A 23,622-nucleotide genomic window follows, 5' to 3' on the forward strand; every position below is an offset into this window, starting at 1 on the left:
AAGGTCTTCCATCCACTGGTTCACTCCTTAAATGACCGCAAAGGCCAGAGCTGAACCTATCCAAAGCCAGGAGCGAGGAGCCTCTTCTGGGTCTCCCACATGGGTATCGGGGTCCCCAAAGCTTTAGGCGGTCCTCCAGTGCTGTCCCTGGCCACAGGAGGTTGCTGGACTGGAAGTGGAGCAGCCGGGACAGAAGCCAGCACAAGTATGGGATGCTGGTGCTGCAAGGCGGAGGATTAGCCAGTGCAGCATTGCACTGCACTTATTGTTGTTCTTGAAACAATTAAATGCTTAAACTTAGGGATTAGGTAGTGAATTGTTGCTTCAAATACAAGTTGGAAAATGTATTGCATTAAAAAAGGAAGTTTCTAAATAATCAAATGCCAAAACATTTATAACCTTAGTTCCACTAATGCTGTATGGTTGTTTTCTTCTGTATTCATTTACTGTGCCTAATAATACCAGATAATTAAAGAAAACTTGCTTGGCTTTGCTCCAAAAAGGTATGCATAATTTTCCTTTCATAAAAATAGATCATTTTGTAGTACCACCTTGTACCTACTACCATGCCATGGTTATCTTTATTAGTGATAATAGCTTACATTAATTTTTTTAATGTATTTATTTTGAAGTAGAGGAGGAAAAGGTTCCCCTCTCTCAGTTCACTGTCCAGATGCCCTCCGTGGCAGTCACCCACACTGGTGGCAGAAGCCCGGTCCCTGGCACTGTCACTGCTGTCTCCCAGGCCTGTGTCAGCAGGAGACTGAAGTCCGGGAGCAGGGCCGGGAGCAGAGCCAGGAGCTGAGCCTGGGCACTCTGACGGGACATGGCGTCTTAACCGGCATCTTCACAGCCCGGCCGGGCTCTGTTGTGTTGGTCTCTCCAGTGTGGATTTGCTGGCTGACCCAGTACTGCCTGAGTGATGTTAGCGAGCGCTCTGTGGTAAAGAACATGGGATAATATGGAAAGACTTGTTAGCTTTTCCAATTTTCTTTTAGTTCATCTGCTGTTGATAAACCGAAGTCTGTTTCATTCTCATATAACCATAACAGCTTTTAATATTTGCCCGTTTGTCTCACAACCTTCAGTGAGTATCTAATTAAAAGGCAGGAAATAACTTTTTTCATTATGTTTGCTTACTTTTTAAAAAGGTCATAAGTGATACTTTTTAATTTAGACTAAGGGCTGAAAATCTTTAAAAATAAAAATTTTAAATAAGAAAAATAGACTAGCTAAAACATTGACTTAAATGATATATGTAGGTACCCCTAAGATATGGCAGAAATTCTGGTGATGATATGCAAATGATTCAGAATTGGAAAATACTGCTTTTTGATAAGTTTGAATTATTTCTATTTTTTTCTGCTATGAAAGGTCTTCACTGACCATATGTAAAGCAGAATATTTTTGCATTGGCTAATTTTCTTCACCGTAAAGCAGTAGAGCTCCCGGAAATCCTGCAGTTCAGGTGTGTTAGGAACTGCATTTGTATGTGTGGTGTTCATGTAATCTAGAGTCTAATGCTTGTCGTCGCACCCTAGGGCGCCTAAGAGATCTTACTTCCCCTCACTCTGCCTCTGGGTTAATTTTCTTTGTTTCTGGAATGACGTTTTTAGCTCTAACTTCTCGAAATTTTAATATGTTCACTCAGAAATACCTAGTTCCTTTGGAATCCAATACTTTTTCTTTTGCAATCTCAACTTTATCCTTATTTTAAAGATTTTAACAGTTATTTTGTCATCATTTTTATTTAGCGTTTGATCTCTTAAAGAAACTCCACAGCAACAAAGCAAAATCATCTTTTTGACATTGACAGAAGTTTCTTTTTTTCTGTAGCTTGCCCAGTTTCGACAGAGGAAAGCCCAGTCTGATGGACAGAATCCTTCCAAGAAGCAGAAAAAAAAGAGGAAAACCTCAAGCAGTAAACAGGACGTGTCGGCATACCATGACCAGTCCCAGGAGGAGGAGAGGAGTCTGAGCAGTTGTCAGGGGGTGGGACCCACTGGGACTCCGGAGCCCACAGCAAGGGGAACTCTGTGCAGTGGGGAGACGATGCAGACCGACCAGGTCTTCTCTGCCGAGGTGAGTGACCGTCCAGATGGTAAACACGATGGTTGTAGGTGGGAAGTAGTTGGAATGACAGCAGTCACCAACACCCTGTGTGATTTCACTTGTTGGTGATGTTTGTGGCATTTTGAAAGTTGTGTTAGTGTGTTAGCTAGTCATGCTTGAAATATTCCATAGCCTCTGGAAAAGTTTTGTGCATGATTGAACAAGCACTTCCTGAGCAGCTAATACACCAAGGATTGAGCGCAATGCAAGGATGAGTGTGACAGACCCTACTTTTTAAGGAAGTCATTCTTGCCCAGAGTGCAAATAGGAAGATAATGTGGTCTGTACTCTGATTGGAGCTATGTTATCAGCAGGGCGCACAGCATGTCCAAGCAAGTCTGGTGTATGACATTGAGAAAGATGGTAATGAAGTTGTGAGAGAGCTGGGCTTTGCCGTATGAGTTGAAGTTAATTAGAACCAGAGAAGTGGAGAAGCAGCAGTGTTTGCCAAGGCAGGAGCAGTTGTCGAGATTTTAGCTGGCTCCTGAAGTGAAAGGACAGTGTGGTGGTGGTGGTGAGGGGCTGGAGATTACACTTGACCTGTTGTAGCTGCTTCATCAATGTTAATTCCATCCATCCGCCTAGCCTGCTCGAGGATGTCATGTTCCAGGGTAAAGAAATGGAGGGAGCAGGTACTTGGTGCAATAGTTGAGGCCTCTTCGGATGCCTGCATCCCATGTAAGAGTGCCTGGGTTCAAGTCCCAGCCTCAGCTCCAGAATCTAGCTTCCTGCTGATGCATACCCTACAAGGCAATGGGTAATGACTCAAGTCCTGGGTCCTTGACATCCAGGGCGGGGGACCCAGCTTGAGTTCCAGTCTCCTGGCTTTGGCCTGGCCAACATGTGGCTATTTGAGGCATTTGGGGAGTGATCCAGATGACCACCTCTCTGTCACAGTCTCTCTGCCTTCCAAATATGTATGTTTCTATTTTAAAGTAAGCAGATTAAAAAAAAATTCTGACCATCATTGTACAAAAAGAGGGGTGAGGGAGAAGGAAAGGGTTTTTTGGATGTGGGGCCACCAACAGGCCCAGGAACAGAAGGTGGATTGCTTAGGTGGAGGAGTGCTGGATGGGGAGGGAGATAGGTTGCATTTGGATAGTGCCTTGGCCAATTTCTGTGGAGTCAGCAGGATGTGGATACAGAGATTGAGCCTTGGGGTGGCCATGAGGGTGTGTTCTCCATCCTTAGGGTGGGAGAGCTCATCATGGAAGAGTAAGGATGCCATGGGAAAAGAATGGGTTGGAACTTGGAGACAGAACTATGGGTTTTGTCTCAGTTACTCATTCTTCAAATACAGGCATTCCTTAGTGTATTTTGTGTTCCATGGAGTTACTTGAGTGGTGAAATAGCAAATACTGAATCTTTGCTGTTAAGGGAAATTAAAGGTTCCCGTGAGCCACTGGACACCACATTTTTTATCAACTAATTGATGTGTAATCATCTTTTTTTATTATTGGAAAGTCAGAATCACAGAGAGAAGGGGAGACAGAGAAAAGGATTGTCCATCCACTGGTTCTTTTGAGTGTGTGTTTCAGTATTGTTGATGCATTTACATTTCACCCTTTTCCACCATCAGTGTACCTCACCTGAACAAAGCTTATCTAATACATATTTTCTTCACAAAGCACACTGCAACCTCCTGCTCTTAGGATCAGTAGAGAGCACTTTAGTTGGGACTATTTTATCGGTGGAACCATCCACAGAAATGTGACACCAGAAAGAATAGCAGGGGCACAGGGGCATTACAGAGCTGAAACAGGAAGGCAGTGTTGCCTTGTTTGGCCTCAGCTAGAAATGTGTGCTGCTCATGTCTGCAAGTGACCATGAATGTGCTGCAACTGTTGCTGTGGGGATTACCAGTACATTTTACCAAGGAGGTGAACTCCCAGATGCAGTCTCGGAATAATGTGGATCAGCTGCATTCTTAGTGAACACAAGATGTGCTATTGCAATCTTTTACTATTCTCTCTCTTGGTGTGTCCTTGCATGCATTGAGTTTTAAATTTTGATGTAGTTGCTTGTATTTTTTTTTTAGTTGCTTGTGCTCTTGGTGTTAGATACTAAGACTACAATTGTTAAAACCAAGATTGTGAAGATAAACATCTACATTTATAATTTAAATTATTTTTTAATTTTGCAATTTTAATTCTTACATGTTGGTCTCTGATCCACTTTTTCGTTTTAATTGATCTACCTTGAATTTTGCTGCTACTTTCTTCTTTCTGCTTAGATGATCTTGTTGTGTGTGTGTGTATAATAAATTAGCATTTGGGGTCTTCACTATATGCAGTGGTAAACTTGTTGGCCTCTTCAGTTTTAGAGCCACAGTTTCTAGTACAGAGTACACACCTAACCAGTCACTGTGGGGAGCCGTGGCATAGAAACGCTCTGGCTTTTAGAGAGGGCTTTGCCTCCCGAGTCAGGAGCTGCTGTTAGCAGGATTTTAGAGAAGACAGAGGTTAGTTCTGTTCCTGGCACAGGAAGAAGGTCAGTTAGAAAAAACGTGGTCTTGCATGTTGAATACCTTGGGTAAAGAATGGAGACGGTGACAGTGTTTGTTAAAGGATCTGACTTTCCGTAGGCAGAAAGGTGCAGATGCCGTGAGAGGGCATAGACCAAGGTAGGACCTGTGGAATCGCTTTGCGTTTGTTCCTTGACCCTTCCTACAGCTTCTCAGCTGAAGGGGAAATTGGAAAAATCACTCACTTTGGAAAGTGGTTTTTGTTATTTTTCAGTTTATTACCTTTTAGGCATGAAGATTTGATGACTCTTGAAGAAACTGAACTTTTCTGACATTGTGTTAGGACTTTCAAAGAAGCGCAGATATTGTAGGAATTGTGTTTCATTTGGTGCTTTTGGCTTATTTATGTAGCGTCTAGGACCCTGTGTGCTAGTATCCTGTGATACTGTTACATTTTAAATAGTGCCTAGTGAGAAGCATTCAATGCACTAGTTAGCCATTTTGTTTCATAATTCCAGTACATTTAAAAATATTTGAATAATTTTCACGAGTTTCTTTTTAGTATTTTATGTAAGTATGATACTTAACAAGAGGGAAAAAAAGCCATGTGATTTTAATTGATTTTTACTTTTGTTTTAGCCAGAGAGTGAAATTTCAACTACTGCAGATGATTACAGTTCAGAGGTAAGACAATTACGATTTAAAATGCATAAATAGCATTTATACTTTACATTATTGACATTATTGGTTGTTGGTGCTTTATTTCTTGTAACTTGCTCACTTGTACTGTAATTTGTAATGCAATATAGTATGACTAGAAAACTTGAAGATTAGTGTTAGCTCACGGGCAAGGTCTCGGGTCTGTCTGAGTAACTCAGCCCTTAGTCAGGTGTAAGCCTCGTTTTAGTTCCTGGCCGTGCGATACTGGATTTCTAAGATAAGTTACTGTTGAAAGGTGTCGGTATTTAGCACAATAAAAATTTTATGGGATACTTTGTTTTGAATAATTTTTTAAATGCTTGGATTCTAATTAATCATATAACTCACTTATTGAGATTAATGTTGGTGATTATAATTGTAGTTTAGGTGGTGAAGACTAATCTGTGCGCTGGGGGCGTTATTGTGTACTGTCCTGGTACTATCTGTCATTTTGTTACACCTTTTTTGTTATTCTTTTAGACATGAATGTCATTTCTTTTTTCCAGAATTTGATGCATGGAAAACATGTATTCATTTAAGAACAGGATTTTTTTTCCCTATTACCAAACTGCTCTAAATTGAGACTTGTGAAATACGCGTTGCTATTGAACCATACAGAGTAAGGAGGAGTTCTCCGTGTTGTCAAGATGTTAATGGGAGCAAAACTTGTACACTTCAGAAGCTTCATGTGTTTAAAAGCTAAGAATATACTTCTTAGTTTCCGGTCAAGGAAATAATTAGCCAGTGTTAGATCAGTACTCAACGCCTGGTTTCAGCTTTGTGAAGTTGTCCTTAGTGGAGTATCTTGAGTTCAAATCTTCGCTTGCAGTTCAGGATCTGTCCTGTAGCTTTACGTTGCAGCTTGTTTGTGACAACTCCTATTCTAAGTGCTTTAGAGTAGAGTTTTTTTACATACCAATTAGCCACAAATTAGATCATTGCTTGCATGCCACAAAATTTGGCTGATTTTCTCACATTGGGGTAATAGAGAAAAAGTTAATTTTATTAATACAGATTTGAAATACTAAACACATCAAAAGATGATAATTTTTAGATACTCTGTATGAAAATTTAATAGAGGATTCCTATTACAATGCAACATTACTCATCTACATTTTTTAGATTAGAATATTGTTGCAGATTATGAAATCCAGAAAATTAAATTGAAATTATTTGTGGGGCTGGTGCTGTGGTATAGTATAAGCCTCCAGCTATGGTGCCAACATCACATATGGGTACCGTTTGAGTCCCAGGTGCTGTACTTCGATCTAGTTTCCTGTTAATGGCCAGGAAAGCAACGGAAGATGGCCCAGCGACTCGGACACCTGGTTTCTGACTTCTGACCAGCTCAGCTCTGGCTGTCTTAGCCATTTGAGTAATGCAGCAATGGATTAAAGATCTGTCTCTCTCTCTCTCTCTCTGACTCTCTCTCTTTGTCTTTCTCTCTAACTCTGCCTTTCAAATAAAAAAAAATAATTTTAAGTTAAATATATTTATTAAAAAATAAATAATTGGTCTGGGATACCTAGCATATATGATGTGTTCAAAGTAAGGCACAAATGGGTTTTATTCAAAATTTTTTTTAGGATTTATTCATTTACTTATTTATTTTAATTGGAAAGGCAGATATACAGAAAAAGGAGAGACAGAGAGAAAGGTCTTCTATCTGATGGGTTACTCCTCAATTGACTTACAGTGGCCAGAGCTAAGCTGATCTAAAGCCAGGAACCAGGAGCGGCTTCTGGTTCTCCCATGTGGGTGCAGGGTCGCAAGGCCTTGGGCCATCCTCTGTTGCTTTCCCAGGTCACAAACAGGGAGCTGGATGGTAAGTGGACAACCAGAACATGAACTAGTACACCCATATAGGATCCCAGCAGTTGCAAGGTGAGGATTTTAACAACTAGGCTACTACGCCAGACCCTATTTCAAATTGTTTTACTTTTTTTTTTAATATGGTTTGCATAATTAAGTGGGATGCATGCCCGTGTGTGCCTCTCATTAACTCATTAGAGTGGGGAGGGCTAGTTATGGAGGAAGGTGGGTGGGACGTGTGTGTGTGTGCGCACACACTCACATGCGTGTGTTTTCCTCCTGTGTAGAACATACTTTCAGTTGTTATTTTCCCCTCCTGTGTCTACAGAAAGGGAGGGGGAGAAGGTCACTCCTTGTTGTCAAACTGTATCAGCAGTGGGGATGGGGAACATCAGTTGACGCTCAGAGAGACTTGCTGCCCACCTCACAGGTATCAGCAACTGAGGAGGCCTAGTCCTGATACGTGGACCCCAAGCTTGGACCACACATCATGTGATTTTTCCTGTGGCCAGGGCCTGAGTCCAGTGGTGTAACTGGGTAGTCTCATGAGAAAGCTCATCAGGGTGACCTCAGAATTGATTCTTAGGTGTGTCAGCCAGTACAAGATCAGAGTCAGACTGTCACCTGCATCAATCAGCACACATACCAGTGGATGCAGCTGTCTAGTCAGTTCCACCCTCAGCCCCATCTCTCATATGAACTGACAGGTGCTGTGGCCCAGCCCAGCCTGCCACAGATCCAGTCTACATACATACCACCAGTATGTGCCATGGCCAAGTCATGGAAACCCCAGTAACTCCCACCAGGCCTATTCCCAGCCCTGGATTTTGTGTGTGCCAGCCTCTGGTGTGGCTTAGGCCAGCCCAACCTATATCCCATCTGGCTCTCATGCATACCTGTGGGTGCTGTAGCTTAGTTCAGCCTGACCTGCCCCCAGACCCAAACCTCACGTATGTCGACAGGTTCATGTGCTCACAGCAACAGATACAGCCTAGCAGGGAAGTGCCCACAGTTCTCCTGCCAGACATGTTTCTAGCCACTGATTTTGTGTCTGCCAGGGGTTACTACGGTCCAGTCTGAGATGACTTGTACCCAGTCCCGGCAACTGCTAACTGGTGATCTAGCCCAGTTTGTATGCATTCTGGCTTTTGTGTACCCCAGTAGGTGAAGCAGCCTATCCTAGCCACCAGTCCCAGCTTTTTTTTTGTTTTTTTTTTTTTGGAAAGGCGCATTTACAGAGAAAAAGATCTGTGTGCTGGATCATTCCCCAAATTCCTCAACAGCCAGAATTGAGCCAATCCGAAGCCAGGAGCCAGGAGCTTCCTTGGTGTCTTTAATACAGGTGCAGGGCACCAAGGCTTTGGGCCGTCCTTGACTGCTTTCCCAGGCCACAAGCAGGGAGCTGGATGGAAAGTGGGGCAACAGGAGAATGAAATCACCAAGAGGAACATTTATCAAAACAAATCACCATGGTTAGATAAGACATGACTGTATTAATTATGGCTATAGAAAACATTAAATAATTCCTGGCTATTCAGACTTTAGCCAATCCAGTTAATGATGTTAGATCAGAGTGTCTGATCTAGGATTTTGGGAGACTTCATTTTTTTTTTAATAAAGATTTTTTTGTTGGAAAGTCAGATACACAGAGAGGAGGAGAGACAGAAAGGAAGGTCTTCCATTTGCTGATTGACTTTCTAAGTGGCCGCAGTGGTTGGAAGTAAGTTGATCTGAAGCAGGAGCCCAGAGCCTCTTAAGGGTCTCACGCAGGTGCAGGGTCCCGAGATTTTGGGTTGTGCTTGACTGCTTTGCCAGGCCACAAGCAGGGAGCTGGATAGGAAAGGGGGCTGCTGGGATTAGAACTGGTATCCATATGGGATCCCAGTACATGCAAGGTGAAGACTTTAGCTGTTAGAATACTACGTTGGGTCGAATTTTGGGAGACTTCTAAGCCACATTTATATGTGGAGGAGGCAGAAGAGAGTAAAGTCCTCACGTAGCATGTGTCAGGACCCTATATGGACACTGATTTGTATCCCAGCTGCTCAACTTCCCTTCCATCTCCCTGCTTGTGGCCTGGGAAAGCAGTTGAGGATGCCCCAAAGTCTTGGGAACCTACATCTGCAGGTTGGGAGACCTGGAAGAAGCTCCTGGCTTTGGATCATCTTAGCTCTGGCTGTTACAGCCACTTGAGGAGTGAACCGGCAGAGGGAATATCCTTCTCTGTCTCTCTTTCTCTCTGTGTATCTGCCTTTCCACTTAAAAAAAAGTCTTAAAAAAGGAATAAAGTCTTAATTATGAATAAAGGGCGAGTTATTCTTTAGCATTTTTAGACTAGTGTTCACTGAAAGAATAAGATTTTGTGTGATGACTGTTCAACAGCTATGTAACCAAAATTGTGTTTCCTCAGATTAGCTTGCCTAGAACACTCAAAAATTTTAAAGTTTAACATGTATCTTACTTGCAGGTTTGATATCTTTAAGTTGTGTGTAAAGATGGAATAAATCTTCTGGAACTTAGAAAACACATAGAAATATTAGCACAGCATAAAGGCTCAATACTGGCAAGTGCTCTAGTCAATGGCATTGAGGAAAGTTAACCTGCTTTCATTGAGTCCTACTAATCCAAACTTCATATTTCAGGTTACTTTCATATTACGCATATTGCGACTACCAAATGTAGTGTTAGAAATCTAATATTAGAAGAAAGACTTCTTTCTACTTTAATTAGCAAGAAAATAATTACATTAAAAATAATTGAATGCTAATTATTAATTATTGTTAATATTCCTTTGAGTATCCCTATTCTTTGGAATATAGTTTGCTTTTGTTTAGTTTGGGTTAATTATATTTTATAGTCTATTTTTATGTACAAATTTTAAATTTAATATTGACAAGATTTTTACATTGTAATTACAGTTAAGTTTTAAAAACCGGGCATGTGGTTTAAGAAGTTAAAATATTAAATTTGCTCAACTATTTTGGGAAAAAAATTAAGCTGAACATTGGCTAAGATTGTACGATTATTGTAAGCACATAATTTATGTAATATGAGAATATTACCACTTTATCTGTTATTTAATATGATACTTGAAGATATTCATAATCATTTTATTATGCTGTTATCAGAATGCTTCATTTTGGAGTTGAGAAAAGGTAATTGAAAATTCTAAGTGTTAAATTTGGAACTTACCTCAAATGACTTGTGTTAATAATTAATTTAAGTGTTACTCCAGCCTGAGATGGCCCTGTTGGGCCGAGCCAGGCAACCAAAGCCTGGAGCCAGGAGCTCCTTTCTAGTCTCCCATGTGGGCCCCAAACCCATATGGTCTCTAAGGCCCAAACCCTTAGATCATTTTCCACTGATTTTCCCAGGTGCATTAGCAGGCAGCTGGATCCCAAGTGGAGGAGCAGACAAGATTCGTAATAGTGTCTGTATGGGATGCCCTTGTTGTAGGCAACAACTTTACCTGCTATGTCACACTGCTGAGCCCCAAGTGGGAACTGTGCAGTGACATGCTGTGCCACTCTGCTTCCTCCCAGCACAGATCCTCTGAGGCAGAGCTGAGCAGTGCAGGTTCAGGACTGGCAGGCTGTTAGCAGTGCTGCCTCGGGAAAGTGCTTGGGGGGCGTTTGTCCTCACCTTCCCTCCTTGAAGCGTGTGTCAACAGAATACACATTAGTAGAAAATAAGTAGGCTTCACCAGCAAACGATGAATTTTAAGGAAGTATTTTATAGAAGAGCGCCTAGTGACCCTTGTGAAAATCAAACAGAACATAGAACTCTGATTGACTTGCAGTGTCTTACATTATAAGCACGCAGATGTTTCAGAGTTATTTTCATTTCAAATGATCAGAATGCCTTCTACTTAAAGCTAATCATGTATCTGTTTTGTGTAGCCTTCGGAGACATGAATACACTTAGCAGACATATTATTAGCTAAATAAAATTATAAGATCATAACATATCAGGAAATTATTTTTATACAGGTTAATGGTTGCAGTTTTGTGATGAGAACAGGAAAGCCTGCAGATTTATTAAGGGTACAGTATTTAAAGCTACTTGTGTTACTAATGTTTTATACTATTTGAAAAATCTGGCTTACTAACAATGCTTTTTCTTGCATGTACTTCTTTCTCTGTGTGATTTCAAAATGCACTTAATAAATATCTGATAAAATAATTATCCACCCTTTATTATAAAACTCAGTTGTAACAGAGTATACACATACCCTGTTTACACCTTTGAAGTATAAATTACATCTTCAACAATCCAGGTTGCTGTGCCAATAACTTCCTGGTAATGAGTAATAGTTTTAAAGTGGAAATTTAGTATTTGATTCCTGCTCTCTGAGGAAGTATTGGATTATTAAAAATCTTGGCTCCATTTAGGAAGAAGAATTTGGTGTCGATGATTCTTATTCTGAACCAGGAGTACAGTACAGTCAGGCGCACCTAGAGATGATGGAAACTGAATTGACTGGGAAACAGCAAGAGATTGAAGAGCTCAGTAGAGAGTTGGAAGAGCTCAGGGCCACTTACGGGACCGAAGGACTGCAGCAGGTATGACTGCCTTCTGTGCCTTTTGATTTGCTGTTATTAGGAACAGAAACCTGGAAGTTTGGTAGTAGGTGTTTATTCTTTATTGATGAAGTGTTTCATTGGTCACTTAAAGTCATGTCATCCTTTTTGTCCTTAGTCAAAGCATAAACAGCCCTATTTAAAACCAGGAATCCAGAACCAGCATTGTGGCGTTGCAGATAAATCTACCAACTATGACACCGGCATCCCGTATGGCTGCCAGTTCATGTCCCGGCTGCTCCACTTTGATTCAGATCCTTGTCATCAGCCTGGGAAGGCAGTAGAAAATGACCCACGTATTTTGGTACCTGCCAGCCACATACCCAAAAGAAGGTCCTGGTTCCTGTCTTTGTACTGGCCCAGTTCTAGCCATTGCAACCATTTTGAGAAGTGAACTAATGGATGAAGATTCATATTCTCTGTCCCTTTTTCTTTCTTCCTTCCCCTCCATAAACTCTGCCTTTCAAATAAATAAGTCTTTAAAAAAAAAAAAAACTAGGGTTCTAGTAATGGTTAAAATAATGTAAGTTCATTTATTTCACATTTTAAGATGACAAAGCTGAAAACACTTTGTAATCAGCATGAGAGAAAATTAAGGTGCAAAATGTTTCAGAATGTTACAGCTTAAGCCCATTAAGTGTGTCAGTGAATCTTTGTCAGTTACCTTGTATGATTAGGCGGTGACATCTGTTGTCATTGCAGTTAGTCACGAAAACGTGTGTAGGACACCGACAATGTCTGAATACATTTTAGCTTCATCCGCTGCAGCAGCAAGTTGGGCTGGCCCTCTGGTTGGTGGTGGCTCTCGGAACAGGCTGAGGACAGCACTTGTCCTTCTAGAAGGAGATACATGTAAACAGCCAAATGTACTTTCTGTATTTCAAGTGAAAATTTTTAGGGTTAATTTGGAAATAAAGCCAATTCTTGTAAGCTGATGGCTTTCCAGAATTCTGTTGATGTGGTTTGAATTTCATATTTCTAAAAATTTTGATTAATATGTAACAGGTATTCTAAGAATACAGCGACATGCCCATCCTTCCTGCCTTTCCTCCTCCCTCTAAACTTTCTTCCTTCTACTCCACCCCTTGTCTTGTGAGATAACATACTCTGGAGTTACACCATGGTACAAAGGCCTTACCAAGAAGTTTAGTAAGAAAAAAGCAAAAAGACCTTACATTAGTGGTAATTACAAACAAACAAACAATCAAACAGTGACTAAGTAGTGAATCTCACACTTTTGAAGAGCAGTTATCTAATAATCATCAATTCTGTTTAGGAAGTAACTTCAGTACTTACTATTTTCTCTGGTTTCCTTTAGTTACAAGAATTCGAAGCTGCCATTAAACAAAGAGATGGCATCATAACCCAGCTCACTGCCAATTTACAGCAGGCAAGAAGAGAAAGGGATGAGACAATGAGAGAATTTTTAGAGTTGACAGAACAAAGCCAAAAATTACAGATTCAGTTCCAGCATGTAAGTATTACTAATAGGACTAACTGTACTCAACTTTTAGTAGTTTTTTTTTAAAGCTTCACTTTCCCCCTCAACATCTAAATTTGTTTAAAAATCTCTTATTATGTCATACACCAAACTAGTTCATCTATATTGTTAACTAAGAATTTGTTCTCACTACTTTAGTGATTTCCAGCTATTAATTTTTCCTGTATTTCTTCCCTGTCACTATTTTTGAAATCCTACAGGATTTTATATGGTTGGTGGAGGGGAAATTTGCAGAAATTAACCTGTAGGCTACCTTTGCCAACCCTGGTAAGATTTTATTTTAATTAGGTGTTAAACAGTTAACCAGACTGAATATGCTTTGTTTGCCTCTAATTAGAACCCCAAGATTCTGATTGCATTAGTCAGACTTTCCAATGGCAAGTAACAGAAGCACTGGCACAGTACAAGCAGAAGGGGGAATTTTAATGTGAGGATGCCTGTTTTTACTGAAATACAGGTAAAACTCAGGCCTCTAAATGTGACTGGAACTGGAAATTAAAAGATCATCAGAAATCCAACAAGTACAGCCTTAGATCCCACTTCTGTCTCAGTGGGTCAGTGTCTTATTTGCTTACCAGTGAGCATGGCAGCCTGTTGCCGGGGGCTGAAGCCCAGGAATGAGCAGAGCTCCCGGGATGCGTTGTCTGAAGTGTCCATCCTCCGGTGTTGCCCCTTTGTGCTGGAGTGGTTTGGGATTTCCTTCTGTTTTCTAGTTACAGGCCAGTGAAACACTGAGAAGCAGCACTCACAGCAGCACGGCTGCAGACTTGCTACAAGCCAAACAGCAGATCCTCACTCATCAGCAGCAGCTCGAAGAACAGGACCACTTACTAGAAGACTATCAGAAAAAGAAAGAAGACTTCAAAATGCAGATTAGTTTCTTGCAAGAGAAAATTAAAGTATATGAAATGGTATGTTTATTGTAAGGCGGTTAACTTGTAATAGCTTTGCAGTGTTAAGGTTTTTTTGTGCAAATATATATATTTTTGTTATCCAAGTGAATCAATCAGCACCATCAACATACTGATTACTCATTAGTTTTGACAGATTTGTAAATATGGAATCTGTGACATGTGTAATAGTGCCTTTTGTATACTTATAGAGACTCTTCCACAGTACGATAAGGACTATGAAAACCTGTTTAAGGAATTAAAGTATTAGTTGCATTTATTAAGTACTTACTCCATACCAGGCATAACAGTACATCTTGCACACAACATTCATTACATTTTGGAAAAGCAAGATGCAAGAAATCACCTAGGTACACAGGTAATGAGTTGATGGAGTCAGATTTCAGTCCTCATTTGTCTGACATGAGAGACAGGTCTTTGAAAAACAGGAGAGGTACAAAATGAAGACATGAAAATTTTGAGAAACACATGCTTGACAATTAAGATAATGTAAAGGTTATTATGTAGACACTCATGGAGTACTTGTAACAGTTTCTTGGCAAGAATGATGACAATATCCTGGAATGCACTGGATCTCATTGTTTAGTAGGGATTAGCGTTTAAAGCCCGAGCATAAGATCATTAATTTACAATGAGAAGTACTTATCATGTGGCATGTATGTTTCACAGTCCATGAATTTTATTTTCTTCCCGTAGAGAAATTAATTTGAAAAGCCAACTGACAGTAAGTGTTGTGTCCTAAGCCCTGTGATCAAGGAGCAGTAGTGGAACGAGATGTTCCCTGGCGTTGGACTGAGATGACGCAATTGCTTATCCCACAGGAAGCAGTCACAGATGTAGAGTAGACTTCCTAAACGCAGTACAGCCCCCAGCAGTTCTTAAAGGTTAAGAATTTTCCATAATTTTCGAAGGCTGATGGCACCTTACCTGTTCTATGTCTAACTGGGCGCTGTCCTCAGTTCCCTCTGAACCCTTCCTTTTAGTGGACGTTGACATCTTTTAAGGAAGGTTATTACAGTCAGCCTCTGCATGAAGCTGTGGTCTCCTTACAGTGATTTTATTTACCTGCTTCTGCTTTTGATCCTTTCCTTCTTTGTGCTTTACAGTACTTAACTATAAGAGAGGATTAAATACCCGAGCCAAGACTTTGATCTCAGGGCTTCCACGTTCTATGCCGTATCACTGTAATAAGAATTGTGCCTTGGCTTTAGCTGTGGTTCCAAGACACAGTCCTGAGTGGAAACTGGGGAACCTATCAGTGCTGCTTCCAGATTTTGCTTGAACCCAAAGTCTAGGGCCAGATTACTAGATGAATTATCTTGAATATTGCTTGATGTTCAGTCACTAAGCATCGTATAGCCCTGAATTACTGATTCACTAAAGAGCCCAGGAATGAATTTAAAGTAGAACCATAGAAATTGTTCTCATTGCTATTTTTATAGATTTTTTTTCTTTTTGGATTTTATTGATTTTACTTGAATGTCAAAATTACAGAAAAAGAGAGACTCATCCTTCTGTTGGTTCACCCCCAGATAGTCACCATGCCCACAGCTGGGCCAGTCCAAAGCTGGGAGGTCTTCTTCCAGGTCTTTCATGTGGGTACCAGGGCTCAAGGATTTAGATCATCCTCTGTTGCTTTACCAGGCTGTAAGAAGGGAGCTGGATCAGAAATGGAGAAGCTGAAACTAGAACCAGCACCCATATGGCATACTGGTTTTGCAGGCAAAGGCTTAGCTAGCTACACCACTACACTAGCCCCTTCGCTGTTCTTTTTTTCTTTGCAGAGCACTTGCCTGTAAATACCAACTCACGATAGTATACAAAAGGAACTTATTTTATTAAAGATTTATTTTTTATTGGAAAGGAGATATACAGAGAGAAGGAGAGAAAGAGAGAAAGATCTTCCATCTGTGGTTCACTCCCAAATGGCCACAATGACTGGAGCTGAGCCGATCCAAAGCCAAGAGCCAGGAGCCTCTTCCAGATCTCCCACATAGGTCCAGGGTCCCAATGCTTTGGGACATCCTCTGTTGTTTTCCCAAGCCAGAAACAGGAAGCTGGATTTGAAGTGGAGTAGCTGGGCCACAAACCGACACCCATATGGGATCGTGGTGTCAGTGAGGCAAGGATTTAGCCACTAAGAAGTCACACTGGACCCCCTTAATTTATTCTTAAGGCTTTTCTCTTTAAAACTTCTAGATAATATGTGATATTCTTTACTAGCTACAGAAAGTACTAAATATTTTTGGAATGTTTATCCAATAAAAGGGGAGCACATAATGGCTTAGAGACTTTTCATCAGTTGGATTTTTAAGTTGAAAATTTTAGTCTTAGAAGTGGAAGAGAAATGTTTTTCTCCCAAGAAGTCCTGAAGTGTTGTCATGTTTACTGCCAGACAGTGTTGGTTGTCCGGGTTCTTACCTGACATTTGGTAAAGTTTTGATAAATAATTAAGTAATATTCTTATCTGTCTTTTGGTAATGAGGTTAAGAGATATAAATTCTCAGAAGCTAAAAATACATTTCTTATATTTTTTTCCAAAAGGAGCAAGATAAAAAAATAGAAAATGCAAATAAAAAAGAAATACAAGAAAAGGAGGCTATCATTGAAGAATTAAGTACAAAAATAGTAGAAGAAGAAAAAAAAGCTCTTGAACTGAAAGATAAAGTAACAGTTTCTGATAAATTATTAGGAGAATTACAAGAACAGGTTGTACAAAAAAACCAAGAGATTAAAAATATGAAATTAGAGCTGACCAGTTCTAAGCAAAAAGAAAGACAATGTTCTGAAGAAATAAAGCAGTTGATGGGGACAGTTGAAGAGCTTCAGAAGAGAAATCATAAAGATAACCAATTTGAAGTTGATGTAGTGCAAAGAATGGAACAAGAAACACAAAGAAAGTTGGAACAGCTTCGAGCGGAGTTGGATGAGATGTATGGGCAGCAGATTGTGCAGATGAAACAAGAATTAATAAAGCAGCACTTGTCGCAAATAGAGGAACTTAAAGCACAGCATAAGGGAGAAGTGGAGAGTGCTTTGAAATCATATCCACATGCTGCTGTTAATGAAGATCAAGTTAAGTTAATGACCATGGCAATAAATGAGTTGAACATAAAATTGCAAGATACTAACTCTCAAAAGGAGAAACTCAAGGAAGAACTGGGAGTGATTTCAGGAGAGAAGTCTGCTTTACAAAGACAGCTTGAAGATCTTTTTGAAGAATTGAGCTTTTCAAGGGACCAAATCCAGAGAGCAAGACAGACAATAGCTGAACAAGAAAGTAAACTGAATGAAGCGTACAGGTCCCTTAGTACAGTGGAAGATTTGAAAGCTCAGATCGTTTCAGCATCTGAATCCAGGAGGGAATTAGAATTAAAACATGAAGCAGAAGTTACAAATTACAAGATCAAACTTGAAATGTTAGAAAAAGAGAAAAATGCTGTATTAGACAGAATGGCTGAGTCACAAGAGGCCGAATTGGAGAGACTGAGAACACAACTTCTGTTTAGTCATGAAGAGGAACTTTCCAAGCTGAAGGAAGATTTGGAAATTGAACACCGAATAAACACTGAAAAGCTTAAGGAAAACTTGGGCATTCACTATAAACAGCAGATAGATGGCTTACAGAGTGAAATGAGTCAAAAGATAGAAACCATGCAGTTGGAAAAAGATAATTTGATAACAAAGCAGAATCAGTTGATTTTGGAAATTTCAAAGCTAAAAGATTCACAGCAGTTCCTTGTGAATTCAAAATCTGAAGAAATGACCCTTCAAATCAGTGAACTTCAAAAAGAAATCGAAATACTCAGGCAGGAAGAAAAGGAAAAGGGTACACTAGAACAAGAAGTTCAAGAATTACAACTTAAAACTGAGTTATTGGAGAAGCAAATGAAGGAAAAAGAGGATGACCTTCAAGCAAAATGTGTGCAGCTTGAAGCAGAGAATAGCATTCTTAAAGATGAAAAGAAGACTCTAGAAAACATGTTGAAAATAAATACTTCTGTTAGTGAAGACGAAGGAGTGATTGTCATGGACTCCACTAAGTCTAATTCCAAAGACTGTAGCTGGCAGAAAGAAATAGAAATACTCACAGAAGAAAATGAGGGCCTCAAACAACAGTGTATTCAATTAAACGAAGAAATTGAAAAGCAAAGAAATACGTTTTCATTTGCTGAAAAAAACTTTGAGGTTAACTATCAAGAGTTACAGGAAGAATATGCTTGCCTTCTCAAAGTAAAAGATGATTTGGAAGACAGTAAGAATAAGCAAGAATTAGAGTACAAACGTAAACTTGAAGCACTTAATGAAGAGCTTCATTTGCAAAGAATAAATCTACCCACTGTGAAAGTGAAAAGCTCAGCCTCTGAAGATGACAAAACCATGTTATCAGAGCCGTTGGAAGCCAGTGAGGTTGTTGAGAAGGATACAACAGAACTTATGGAAAAACTTGAGGTCACCAAGCGAGAAAAACTGGAACTCTCAGAGAGACTGTCTAATCTTTCTGAACAATTAAAACAGCAGCATGTTGAGATTGACTTTCTGAATGAAGAAGTTAAATCTTTAAAGCAAGAGAAAGAGCGGGTTTTATTGAGATGTAGAGAGCTGGAAGGAATACTTTGTCATAATGGGACAGAAAACAGCTATATGGAGAACACTCAGTTAAATTCTCTAAGCGACGAAATTGGTCCTGTGACAAGTATGGATGGTGGAGCATCAGTTTCTCACACAAAGAAAGGTTCTAGTGAAGAATCGAGACTAACAGTGACAGACAAAATTCCCTTTGCTAATCTGCCTGTCGGAAAAACAAGCAAGCAAGAACAGTTGTTTTTGGATCATTTGACCTTGGTAACAAAAGAATCATCGCTTGGGGCAATTGAACCAAGTGAAAGTGACAAACTTCAGCAAGAACTCAGTGTACTTAAATCAGAACAGGTACGTGTACTTAATTGTATCTGGGAAGTCACAGTGAAAATGCATATTTCATATGGCAAGTTTCTACGTTGTTGGAACAAATTCACATTCATACAAGAGAATGAAATTTAATTTTCAGCCAGGCTTATCATTTCTTTACCATTTACCTTAGCTTTTTCTTTTTCTTAACCATCTGTGGCCTGTGCTTTAGTTAATCTCTTCTATGTTCTACTCAGAATATAAAACATACTGATGCGTCCACATTTTCTTTGGAAAGACAGTGTTTAAATGACCATTGAGAATCTCGGCTGTAGAAAGGTTACCGATTTAAATTTGTGATCTTCTGTTGCGGTCTCAAAGATTGATTATAAAAAGTTTTGTTTTATGTTGGAGTAGCCAAGGTTCCCCAAGTGAAAATGAAGTCTTGGGCTGTTCAGTACTGTTTATACTTGGTTGGTAGTTATGAAATTGTATTTCCCTAGAGGAAAAAGTAAAGATTGGAGTTCTTTCAGAGTCTTGTGATACCTGAAGGAGAGAAAGCAGAATTAATTCTGAATATATCTAAAGAATTGAAAAAATGTATTCAATGAGTAATATTAGGAGACTTCTGATCAGTTATCATTTGCCAACTTTATTATTTTAGAATTCTTAGTTGATTTGGCAGCAGTAGATATGACATAAAAATATGAAAAAACAAAACTTGAGACCTATGAAAGATGTTTTGAGCTTTAGCTATGAAAATTATTCTTTTAAAGATGGATTTATTTTTATTGAAAGGCATAGTTAGAAGGAGAGAGAGAGAGATCTTTCATCGCTGGTTCACTCCCCAAGTAGCTGTAACATCTAGATCTGGGCTGCTCAGAAGCTGGAAGCTTCTTCTGGGTCTTCCTTGTTGGTACAGGAGCAAAGTACTTGGGCCATCCTCCACTGCTTTCCCAGGCCATAAGCAGAAAGTTAGATTGGAAGTGGAGCATCCAGGACACAAACTAGCACCTGTTTGGGACGCTGGCACTATAGGCGAAGGATTAGCTTGCTGTGCCACAGTGCAGGTCCCCAAAGTTATTTTTACAAGATGGTCATAAACACCTGGCTTTGTTAATGTGCATCATATCAAGTAGTAGAAAGATACAAAGGACAATGTCAGCTGTCTACACGTTACCTACTTTCATTGTAATTTTGATCAAACTTCCAAAAAGTTTTTGATGATCTTGAATAAGAGACTCTAAGTTGTGGTAGAAAAGTGAATATTCAGACATGGCTGAGAACATAGTAGAAAAACATGTTTCTTATATCTGAGCTTATAAAATTGTAGTGGGTTGTGTGATTTGATGTTGGGTTGAACAGATACGTCAGTGGAACATTATGGAAAACTCACAGATAGTTCCACATTCTGGTGATGTTTCAGGCATGTGATGAGGAAGACTTGAAATCAGCATTTATTTCGTCATGCTTAAAGAGTCCGTGCTACATTCCAAGGTTCTGTTTTAGGCTCTGATCACAGAACAGTGAATAAAAATAGGCAATTAAGAATAAAGCTTATATTTTAAAGGAGTTAAAGGAAATAGGATAGCCAAATAAACAGTATGTACCAGGTGGTAATAAATGTTGCGGAGAAAATTTAAAAATCCAATGTCAGAATTTGCTGTAATATTGGGGTAATGCAGACATTGTGCTGTTTTTCTTGAAAAAGTCCAGTAGAACAGTGCAGCGGAATGAAGAGTGAAAAAAAAGACTTTCAGTTCTCAAACTCCTGTGTGTTTCCCCCTTGTGGTTAGTTAGAAGTAGAAGCTAAATGATTTGTCCTTGTGTCATTTTCTAATGTTTATATGCATCTGCTTTAAGAATGACTTAAGGCTGCAGATGGAAGCCCAGCGCATATGCCTCTCCCTCGTATATTCCACACAAGTGGATCAGGTTCGTGAATACATGGAAAACGAAAAAGATAAAGCTCTTTGCAGACTGAAAGAGGAGCTTATCTCTGCTCAAGAGGAAAAGATCAAAGAACTTCAGGAAATACACCAGTTAGAACTACAAAACACAAAAATACAAGAAGCAGGTAAATTGTTTTCACTTAGAAGTGTCAAGGATCAAGTAAGTTTTCACTGAAAGCCTGCCATTTGATTCTGTCCCTGTCTTAGAATTCTTTGAGGAAGGGGATTTGGGTGTCCCAGTCCTCTGTACAATAGTTTGCGTAATCATTGGACATCTAAGTACTTGAAAAAGCTAAAGTCCGGGAATCATTTTACCACCACAAGCCACAGTCTGTTGGGAATGCATTTGTAAAGTAAACGGACAATTTCTGAAATAGAAGAATGAATAGAAAGAATGGCAAAAGGAAAGTCTTGTACCTTCTAGGAGGGTGAGTAGAGCGAAGCAGTGGGCAGGAATAGAGGGGTTGGAATTTCAGGGGGAGCTCTGCAGTCTTTAAGCTCTGGACATGTTAGGAATTTGTCTATTTTGGATAAGTAAAAATTTAAATTATATGAGAAGTAAATGAGTGAGGTGGAGTCAGAGAGATTGGAAAAAGCTTGATTAGAAAATGCTTTCTGCACTCAGAATGAAGCATATTTAAGCTTTATACTGTTGATGATAAGACTTCAAGATTTTATTTATTTTTTAATTTGAAATTTATTTGAGAAGCAGAGACAGAGAGTTAAGAAATAAGAGAAAACAAGCTCCCACACACTAGTTCACTACCCAGATAACAGCAGTGGTCCTGGGTTTGCAGCTAAAGCCAGCAGTGCAGAACTGAATCCAGACCTCCCACTGTTTGGTAGCAATGGAGTTGCTACTATCTTGTGCTGCACAATAGGGGGCACATTACAGGAAGCTCTGATTGGGAGCAAAGCTGGGACTTTTAAGCCAGGCCATCTAAACAGTAAGCCACACACCCAACCACCGTTAATCTTTTAATAGTTACTTAATTATTCCTTTAACCAGGTTTCCACTGTTCAGGGTACTTTAGGCCTACACCTTGCCTTTAAGATGGAAGTGATTCATGAGTTTTTCTGTTGGAGCTGCCAGTGCCAATAGCATATAATTTCAAGAGTGATTTTACACAAAGGATACATATTTTTTTTCACAAAGGAGTTCTGGGGGCTTCTGTTTAACAGGATTTGAAGTATGGTTTTCATGACTGTTTCCCAAATTCCAAATTAATGAGTCTATTAATGGCCAATGAAGTCAGTTTAATGTAACATTTTTAAAATGGGAGAATAGGACAAAAGACATTGAACTATATAACAAATAGAAAGAGTAATATTGATTTGGGAATTTTTATTTTAAATGCATGCATATGAAAGATGTATATAACTATATTTCTTGTATTGACTTGTTGCAAAAAAAATGTAGTCACTGCTATATACCATTTGTACACTGAAAATTGAAAATCTTACATATCATTTGAGACAGTTGACATTGAGCAATTGAAAAGTAATTTTGAAAGATTTAAAGACTGTTACAGCAGAGAGGCTTCCAGGAGAAACCTAGGATATGATAGCTCACTTAAATATGTTAGCTGAATGTCTCAATGCAGCGTCTGTTCCGTTAGGCGATGAAGCAAAGCCTTTACAGGCACTCCTTGGAAAACTTCAGGAGGCAGTAGCTGAGGAATGTTCCTGTATTTCACAGGTAAGAAACTAGACAGAAGTACCTTTAGATAAGTGCTGAATCCTAACTTACTGCTGCTTTGGTGAGCAGAATCATACAGACTGGTTTTCCCAGCTGTCTTACTTCGTATTCATGTAGGGAGTAAGCGGAGATTTAAGCTTAAAACAAACACTTAACATTTTTCTGATAATCAGTTTGAATCAAAAAGCAAATTATCTCATCAATTGAACAGACTCTAATTGTCAATGTTGCCATGACGAGCTGTCTTAATTTTCCTAGGTCCTTGTTTCTTCATCTAAAATTGGCTGATTAAAGTTTCTAAAAGAAACTCTAATGGGATCAAATTCCATCTTCAGGGCTGTGCTGAAATTTAATAAACTCAGTTATTAATTGACAGTATAGGTTGACTTTTAAGCAAATCTCACGAAAAACCAGCAGTAGACTTGGTTGCTAATAGATTTTGTGTATAAATCTGGAAGTTGTTAATGGTTACTTCAGTTGTGTGACGAGGAGAGGCAAAGCTTAGCAAATGATTATGTGGCATATGTTGTTTTATATGACGTTAATATATTGTTGAGGAAGACAACTGAAATAATGCATATTAGACATTTTTAATTTTCTTATATAAAGCACAGAGGACTATTTTTATGCTATACAAAAGTAAACGAATATAAAATCACCTGCTTGGTAGATCGTAATATAGACTGTATTTTAAAAATTACTTCAAAAGCAGAAAAACGAAGCAAAGCAAGAATATCCCACTGCTGGTTCACTTTCCAAATGCTCACAGCAGCAGGGCTGGACCAGGTCAAAGCCTGTACTAGGAACACAGTCTGGGTCCCCCACGAGGGAGGCAGGGACCATAAAGTACCCGAGTCACCTGCTTTGCAAGGTCCGCATTGTCCGGGAGCTGGAATCTGGACTCTTGGTGCTGTGCCCCTAGACTTCTTTCTGATCATCATTTTCTGAACTTCCGTTTTTGTCCTGTGGTTTTTTTTTTCCAGAAGTAGTTAATATTATAGC

The 23,622-nt window shown here is 39.5% G+C and overlaps 1 protein-coding gene across 1 annotated transcript in view; it reads left to right on the forward strand.

Annotated features, from left to right (window-relative positions):
- The window catches only part of AKAP9 (A-kinase anchoring protein 9), a 116,989-nt gene that overhangs the window by 21,350 nt on the left and 72,017 nt on the right, over nt 1-23,622 (forward strand). The window contains 9 exon segments of the mRNA XM_040964985.1: nt 1,837-2,082; nt 5,216-5,260; nt 11,077-11,130; nt 11,479-11,649; nt 12,986-13,141; nt 13,882-14,079; nt 16,624-19,011; nt 20,833-21,046; nt 22,541-22,620. Of these exon segments, the coding sequence (XP_040820919.1) occupies nt 1,837-2,082; nt 5,216-5,260; nt 11,077-11,130; nt 11,479-11,649; nt 12,986-13,141; nt 13,882-14,079; nt 16,624-19,011; nt 20,833-21,046; nt 22,541-22,620 (3,552 nt within the window).

Source organism: Ochotona curzoniae, unplaced genomic scaffold (genome assembly GCF_017591425.1).
Source record: "Ochotona curzoniae isolate NIBS_2020 unplaced genomic scaffold, NIBS_Ocur_1.0 scaffold_3835, whole genome shotgun sequence".
Taxonomy (NCBI): Eukaryota; Metazoa; Chordata; class Mammalia; order Lagomorpha; family Ochotonidae; genus Ochotona; species Ochotona curzoniae.